An 8482-nucleotide genomic window follows, 5' to 3' on the forward strand; every position below is an offset into this window, starting at 1 on the left:
CTCTTCTATCCCCTCTTCTACCCCCTCTTCTGTCCCCTCTTCTACCCCCTCTTCTGTCCCCTCTTCTGTCCCCTCTTCTACCCCCTCTTCTACCCCCTCTTCTACCCCCTCTTCTGTCCCCTCTTCTGTCCCCTCTTCTATCCCCTCTTCTATCCCCTCTTCTACCCCCTCTTCTGTCCCCTCTTCTGTCCCCTCTTCTACCCCCTCTTCTATCCCCTCTTCTACCCCCTCTTCTATCCCCTCTTCTATCCCCTCTTCTACCCCCTCTTCTATCCCCTCTTCTATGTCTCGCTATTTACAATGTCGACCACGGACGATGCCTACTGAACCGAGGAGGGCAAACCTGTGCCCAGATGCTGGTTGGCTGCACCTCTCTGGCTCCTGTGCCAATGTTGTTGCTATTTCCGGAAATATACACACTTCAATCCTTCTGCATCAGCGGTTTCACCTCATCAACCTTCGAAAATGTGCATGAAAGCAGTGATGGATTCACAGCTTAGAGTCAAGAATCTCTAAAGGTCTGTTGCATTTCGAAGGCTCTTCCCTCTGATACAGACGAGAAGGGCAGCGGAGAGGTTGCTGTGATACATGGATAACAGTGTTGATGGTAGTAGTCACAATGGAGGGTATATATATATGTCATTTAGCTGACGCTTTTATCCAAAGCAACTTACATTGCAGTGAGTGTATACATTTCAGTATATATGGTCCTAGCGGGAATCAAACCCACAACCTAAGTGCTGTTCGCACCATGCTCTACCAACTGAGCCACAGAGGACCACAGGGTATGACTGATGACACGACTGATGGGGGTTCTTCAGGGTGGTGACAGGTTCGACACCCAGCTCCAGTGGTGGTGGTGGTGCCTGAGGAATCATCCAGATTAACACGTTAACGCCTGCACCACAACACCGGGATCTCTCCTACTGCACTGACCGCTACAGCCCCAACAGACAACTAGAGACCATCTCTCCTCTTCAGATGATCAGTGAGCTGTTAGGGATGAAGGATTGCATTGTGGTCTCACCTCCGTCTCCTTGCTGGGAGTGAAGCTGTAGTTACGGAGGACCTCCACTATGGCCAGCTTGATGAGCTGGACAGCGAATCTAACCTGGGAAGTTGATTTGAGTAAAGAGAAGCTGGTTAGGGCTTTCTAGAGAAGGTTAGAGTTAGATATAGCAGAGTAGAGACTGTTAAAGTAAATGGGACGACTGTAGATAAGAGTAGAGTGTAGTCATTGAAGTAATTGAAACTCACATCGGAACCGTGAAAAAAACATTGGGCCGAATCGCAGCAGCCTTCAACACTCGATCACAGATCAGCAATAGTACCTGTCTTTAAACACTAGGGGGAGACACATTTCAAAGAAAAGCAAAAACCACCTGTTATGAAACATGACGGGTGATAAAAATCAAGTTTCGCTTTGGAAAAAGATTTGTGTACAGTCCATTATATGTGCCCTATTCAGTCAGGGTAATTAGGATTTTAGAATAATTACAAACCCTTAAAACACTAATAATACATTGAAAGGATTCAAATATTATTTCCAGAGGTAAATTAAATATCATTTGTGGTTCCGTATATTTACTATTTCTAAATGCTTTAACAAGGTTAAAGTGGGCGCTTTTATTTTGAAGAAAATGTCACTGACAAACACCCACGACAGGAGGCGGAGTTCCACTGTTCCACTGTGGTTATCTCCAGCTGAAGAACAGTCCGAGGAGAAGGTGAAGTTCGTGGAAGAGTGAAAACACTTTGAGCAAGATGGGCTACCTTCCTTACTTCTCTGCAGAGACGTGGACTTTGATAGCAATAGTACTTGCTCTCATCCTGCTGTAAGTACATTTATAAAATAAACGCTAAACTCTGCTACTATTTTGAATAACAATGTGTTGACAATGTGAATGAAGTCCAGAACAAGTCCAGACTTGTGCAACTTCATCCCCACTTCCGATTCTATGGAAGTGACTTTACTGAGTGTTACATGAGACAGTATTAATCATTTAATTTAGTCAAGAATGATCAAGTCAGTGGCCTAAATGGGAATTAGTGATGGTAACTGATTCCCTCGATATTACCATGTAATGTGTGTAATAGGTTATTACCATATTACCCATTAATGGATGCCTGACGACGACACCCTTCCATGTATAAGTGAGAGATCCCACAAACAGGTATGGGTCCAGAGTAAATAGGACCAGAGGCTGATAGTAATAAGATAGTAATAAGATAGTAATACTTTATTTGGCACAGTATCTAATGTTAACACAGGAAGGGCACAGTAATGTTAATCAAATCAAAAAAAATATTAAATAGGGCTTAATGGGGGCACAGAAGAAAACTAGGACAAGCAAGGGGCCAAACAGGGGTGAAGTGATCCAAGACAAACTACTAGGCCTCCTCGGGGCATGCAGCCAACACAGCAAACAAATCAAGAATAAGGGGAAAACAAATCAAACTTAGGAATCAAAACCTTATCAAATCAAAACCACAATAACACTTAAGGTAAACAAAACACAGCACACAAAGGCCCAAAACCTACAGAGACCAATAAGCCTGACTCACCCTGCCGTGCCATGCCCAAATTATGCTCGCCAGGCCGTTAATAATTAAGTTAACTAAAGATATTATGTAATACGGCACAAACAAAAATGTGGGAAAAACAGAGGCAAATTAATTAGTTGCTTCTTCCTGTTGTACAATATACACAAAGTTTAGCCTAAATATAAACATATTTGATGTAATTAATAATCAAGTAAGGTTAAATTAAATGCAATTATAGTAAATCTTAACACAGTTGCAGCTAATACCTGTTGTTGTTTTACAGCTGCCCAAGATCTCTGCCCAACAAACACTCAAACAGGACTTGATACAAAACACAAGGCCCAAGCTTCCTGTAGTGGAGTATTCAAATACATTCTATTTAAATACAACATATTGAATGAAGATGAAAATACAGCGTTACAGCAAATGTTCAAATCACAATTCCAGGTACTATCTTTTGTCGTTGTTGCTCCGGCAACAAACACCTAAATCAAGCTTGGTGCAAAGGAAGGCCGAAGCCTTGTCCTCACCTATTTATACCCTCCCCTGCTCCTCAGGGTCCTAGAGGCAAAGGGCTACATCACTATGAATGATGAATGGCAAGCCTATGTGCTGTAATACAGAAGAAGAAGACGACAACGACTAGTCCACAGAGATGCAAACAGAGATGTAGATAATAATACCTTAATACACACCTTTGGACGGTGTCAGTAAAGATTGCAGGGTCGGTATTTCGGAAGGATTTACAGGAATACACCTGTTTGTTTTTCAAGGGAAAATCCAATCATGAAACAAACAAACGGTTGAGATGGCAGCAATAAGACCAGAGAGAGCATCACGGTTAACATGTGACATGAGATCTTGGCCTTCAGCTTAGATCGTAGGCCTATTAATCGGTGTTTATTCCAATAATTCTGTTTAGTAGGATTTAATTAATTGTATAAAAGCGTAGGTTTTGCTATAACACGCTTGTCCCTTTGATGCTCTTAGTGTTTACCCTGCAGTGAACATATTGTCAGGTGTGTATCAGGTTCAATCCATGTGGAAACACGTACACATTCCTCCACACGGAGATTAGGATATGTGACCTAACCTGTACAACCTACTCTGTAAGGTATGGATATGCACCCTACGGATTCTTCAAGAAACTTGGCATCCCTGGACCAAAACCTTTACCCTTCATTGGGACGTTTTTAGAGTACAGAAAGGTGAGATGTTGCTGTAGAATGAACATTCAATTACACCATAAGACAGTCAAACAGACCAGAACACAATCTGATGGTTCCTCTCTCCTCTTGCAGGGTGTCCATATATTTGACACAGAGTGCTTCCAGAAGTATGGTAGTGTGTGGGGGTAGGTATGAGTGTGTGGTTGTGTGCTCTGTGTGAGTGTTAACTATCATATTCAGGTGCTGCTGTGTGTTTGATGCTGATGTTGTTTTCTGGTTGTGTCAGCTTCTTTGATGGCAGGCAGCCTATACTGGGTGTGATGGACACCGCTATGATCAAAACCATCCTGGTGAAGGAATGCTACTCTGTCTTTACCAACAGACGGGTAAGCTGAAAAGCCAACTCTGACATAATCTGGAACCCCTTATTCACCCTAAAAGCTCATATAGTAGAACCCAAAACCCTGATGTAGAACCTCACCCTGGTCTTTAGCATCTAAACTCACCCTCAGGTCTGTACAACCATTGTTATATTCAAGGGCTCTTTGATATAATGCTTTACAGTGAACCCAAATAAAGTGTGTGTGTGTGTGTGTGTGTGTCTGTGTGTGTGTGTCTGTGTGTCTGTGTGTGTCTGTGTCTGTCTGTGTGTGTGTGTGTGTGTGTGTGTGTGTGTGTGTGTGTGTGTGTGGTGTGTGTGTGTGTGTGTGTGTGTGTGTGTGTGTGTGTGAGTGATCAGGACATTGGGCTGAATGGGCCGTTGTCTGATGCTGTGTCCGTCATTGAAGATGAAGATTGGAAGAGGATCCGCAGTGTTCTCTCTCCCTCCTTCACCAGTGGACGACTTAAAGAGGTAGAAGTTGTGGAGACACACACACACACACACACACACACACACACACAACACACACACACACACACACACACACACACACACACACACACACACACACACACAGGCCTTAATCCAAACCAAACCCCAGCCCTTTTTTGCGATGTTTTTGGCCAGATGTTCGTCTTGATGAAACATCACTCCAGCAACCTGTTGAAGGTCCTGCAGAAGAAAGCAGATCAGGACGAGGTCCTGGAAGTTAAAGAGTGAGTTTGATTGATTGATCCTGTGTTACAGTGTGTATTTGGGACACGTGTGCAATGCTTGTGTTTGTGCAGTACGTGACTGTGTGTGTGTGTGTGTGTGTGTGTGTGTGTGTGTGTGTGTGTGTGTGTGTGTGTGTGTGTGTGTGTGTGTGTGTAGACTGTTTGGACCCTACAGTATGGACGTTGTCACTAGCACTGCGTTCAGCGTGGATATTGATTCCATTAACCACCCCAGTGATCCATTTGTTGCCAACATCAAGAAAATGGTCAAATTCAGCTTCTTCAACCCGCTCCTGATCCTCGTTGGTAAGCTATGCAGCACACTTTTCAAACGTGTGTTGCGTCTTCATGTTCTTTTTGGGTTGTGTATTGCTGTAAAAAATAAAATCGTAAAATAATGGTACAGTACCAGTCAAAAGTTTGGACACAAACTTGCCAAGAGTGTGCAAAGCTGTCATCAAAGCAAAAGGTGGCTACTTTGAAGAATCTAAAATATAAAACATATTCTGGTTTGTTTAACACTTTTTTTTGTTTACTACATAATTCAGTAAAAAAAAAAGAAAGAAAAACCATTGAATGAGAAGGTGTGACCAAACTTTTGACCTGTACAACAACGTGTATCTGGCATCTGAACTGGGATTATAGGAGAAAAAGTGTGTTCAGCCTCGTTTGAGTACGACTGAATAACTGTGTCTTTCTCTCACTCTCTCTCTCGTTCCCCAGTGCTGTTCCCGGTTTTGGGTCCGCTCCTCGACAAGTTTCAGTTCTCTTTTTTCCCGACAGACGTCATGGACTTCTTTTATGGCTTCCTGAAACAGGTCAAAGCAGACAGAAGCAAGAACGATCACAATGTGAGTCTCACTGTGAAGCCACACTGCAAGCAAACCATTTTCCTTAAGTGAGCGTTATTTTTAGTACGATGGATCGGTGTATGTCTTCAAAGTGTATGTGTTCAAAGTGGCATACACATGGGTGATGGGTTTATATGGGTAAAGAGCCTGTCCTCCGATTTCTACCTCCACCAGCCTCCCCTGGTGTAAAGTGACATACACACAGTGAGCTGGATCTGGTGTGTGATTTGGTCTTGCAGAACCGAGTGGACTTCATGCAGCTGATGGTGGACTCCCAGATCCCAAACAAGAGCAAAGCAGAGGACACCTCACAGAAAGGTAAAGGGGGAAGAGAAGGGAGGAGGAGAATTAGATCTGAGATTGCGGTTGAGTTTCTCTCTGAAGTGGTCAGGTTGTGGTTAAGCTGTGCTGTGGTTGTGTGGCAGGGCTGACGGACCACGAGATCCTGTCCCAGGCCATGATCTTTATCTTTGCCGGTTATGAGACAAGTAGCAGCACCCTGTGCTTCCTGGCATACAATCTGGCAACCCACCCTGACATCCAGGCAGCCGTGCAGGAGGAGATTGACAGCACCTTCCCTGATCAGGTGACCTCAGCATGACCTCAGCACACTGCACTGATCTCATTGGCTCCCTCTCTCTTTGTGCCCTGATATCATTGGCTATCTCTCTTTGTGCCCTGATCTCATTGGCTCTCTCTCTTTGTGCCCTGATATCATTGGCTCCATCCCTCTGCCTCTCCAGGCCTTGGGTACAGCTGCTAGAGTGCTCGGCCAATGAGGTTGTTTTGTCCCACCATGCAGGCTCCGCTGACCTATGAGGGGCTGCTGCAGATGGAGTATCTGGACATGGTGATCAATGAGTCTCAGCGCCTGTATCCCATCGCCAACCGGCTTGAGAGAATCGCCAAGTCGACCGTGGAGCTGCACGGTGTGACCATCCCCAAGGGAACCTGCGTGATGGTCCCCGTCTACACCCTCCACCGTGACCCAGCGCTCTGGCCCGATCCTGATGCCTTCAAACCTGAGAGGTGCGAACCACCAGGCTAAGATCGCATTACTCTACTTCACCCTACTCTCCTCTGCTCTGATCCACAGTCCTCCCATTTACTTTAACACGTCTCTACTCTGCTATATCTAACTCTAACCTTCTCTAGAAAGCCCTAACCAGCTTCTCTTTACTCAAATCAACTTCCCAGGTTCAGTAAAGAAAACAAAGATAACACCGACCCCTACGCCTATCTGCCGTTCGGGGTGGGCCCCAGGAACTGTATTGGCATGCGATTCGCTGTCCTGCTCATCAAGCTGGCCATAGTGGAGGTCCTCCGTAACTACAGCTTCATTCCCAGCAAGGAGACTGAGGTGAGACCACAATGCAATCCTTCATCCCTAACAGCTCACTGATCATCTGAAGAGGAGAGATGGTCTCTTGTTGTCTGTTGGGGCTGTAGCGGTCAGTGCAGTAGGAGAGATCCCAGGTGTTGTGGTGCATTTATCTCAGCAGGCTTTTTATTTGAGAGAAATGGTGGTTCCTGCTAACTGCAGGAACAATCTACAGAAAAAATGTCAGTTGGATGTTCTGGTGCCGCTTGGGCAATTTAGGGTATTAATTGAGGACCTCCTTGGAGAAGGAGGTGATTGTTTCTCCTAATATATAGTGGTTTTATATGATGTACTGATTTCTGTATTGAACTGTGTTGTATTTGTTATGTGTTTTGTTATTGTGCGAATATTGTGGACGGGGTGCACCAGCAAAAGAGAGCATGGTCTCAGTGTGTTTCCCCTGTAGAAATAAAGGTTAAGTAAATGTGTTAATGTGTTAAACTGGATGATTCCTCAGGCACCTCCATTGCAGCTGGGTCTCGATGCCTTCACCACCCCGAAGAACCCCATCAAGCTGAAGCTGGTCCCCCGCGCTGCAGCCAGCAGCCAGGACTGAGCAGGGAGGGGAGGGGCAGAGGCTCAGAGAGCTGTTAGTCTGTATGCCCCCAGCCTCTCCAACAGCCTCCCAGAGGATCTGAGGCAGGCCAAAACGCTCGACATTTTATTAAACTAAACATCTTAAAACACCTTTTTATCCTTGCTTTTACTTGGTCTTATTGTTTTAGTCTTCCAGTTCTTTTAGCTCATTCTTTTTACTACATTTACATTGACCTTGACCTTGACCTTGCATTAGTCAACTTGCATTAATCTCTCTGTTTTAATTTTGTTTTGATTTATTTCCCCCTGTAAAGCACCTTGTATTGCATCCATGTACAATGTGCTGTATAAATAATGTTTGATTTAGATTAAGCAGAACTAGAGCACAGCTCTCTCTCTCCCAGATTAGGTGACTCTGTCAGGACCCTCTTGATCTTAACATGTTTTTACTGTGTGTGTGTGTGTGTGTGTGTGTGTGTGTGTGTGTGTGTGTGTGTGTGTGTGTGTGTGTGTGTGTGTGTGTGTGTGTGTGGCTGAATATAATTAACTGAAACACGAAAAGACAAATTACACATTTTCCGAAGCTGGATCAATGGAAACATCCTCTTCTCTTTTAGGAGTGTAAGCTAATCTTCTGTAGGTATTGAGTGTGTACAGAGTGTAAACTAATCTTCTGTAGGTATCTGTACAGGTCTGTACAGGGTAAAGTACTTTTTCAGTGTGCACATAGGGGAGGTTAGGTGTGGCTCACTGAAAATGACCACATTTGACCTCTAATTAGATTATCATTAAACATATCTCTTGCCTTCTGGAAACTTGCCTGTCAGGTTACTGCTCCCAGACTTCAGACTTCAGCAAGCTGAACCTGGCAACGAGGCATCAGTCACACAGACACACACACC

The 8482-nt window shown here is 44.5% G+C and overlaps 1 protein-coding gene across 1 annotated transcript; it reads left to right on the plus strand.

Moving 5' to 3' along the window:
* Positions 1 to 1698: 1698 nt before the first annotated feature.
* Positions 1699 to 8154, plus strand: LOC310808361 (cytochrome P450 3A40-like). The gene is made up of 13 exons (XM_083675216.1): positions 1699 to 1835; positions 3659 to 3752; positions 3846 to 3898; positions 4000 to 4099; positions 4453 to 4566; positions 4723 to 4811; positions 4969 to 5117; positions 5535 to 5662; positions 5902 to 5980; positions 6088 to 6248; positions 6465 to 6691; positions 6860 to 7022; positions 7501 to 8154. Exons 1-13 carry the CDS (start codon positions 1765 to 1767, stop codon positions 7597 to 7599), a joined length of 1527 nt encoding a protein of 508 aa, XP_083531342.1. The 5' UTR covers positions 1699 to 1764; the 3' UTR covers positions 7600 to 8154.
* Positions 8155 to 8482: the final 328 nt, after the last annotated feature.

This window comes from Argentina silus (genome assembly GCF_951799395.1).
Source record: "Argentina silus genome assembly, chromosome: 8".
NCBI classification, from domain to species: domain Eukaryota; kingdom Metazoa; phylum Chordata; class Actinopteri; order Argentiniformes; family Argentinidae; genus Argentina; species Argentina silus.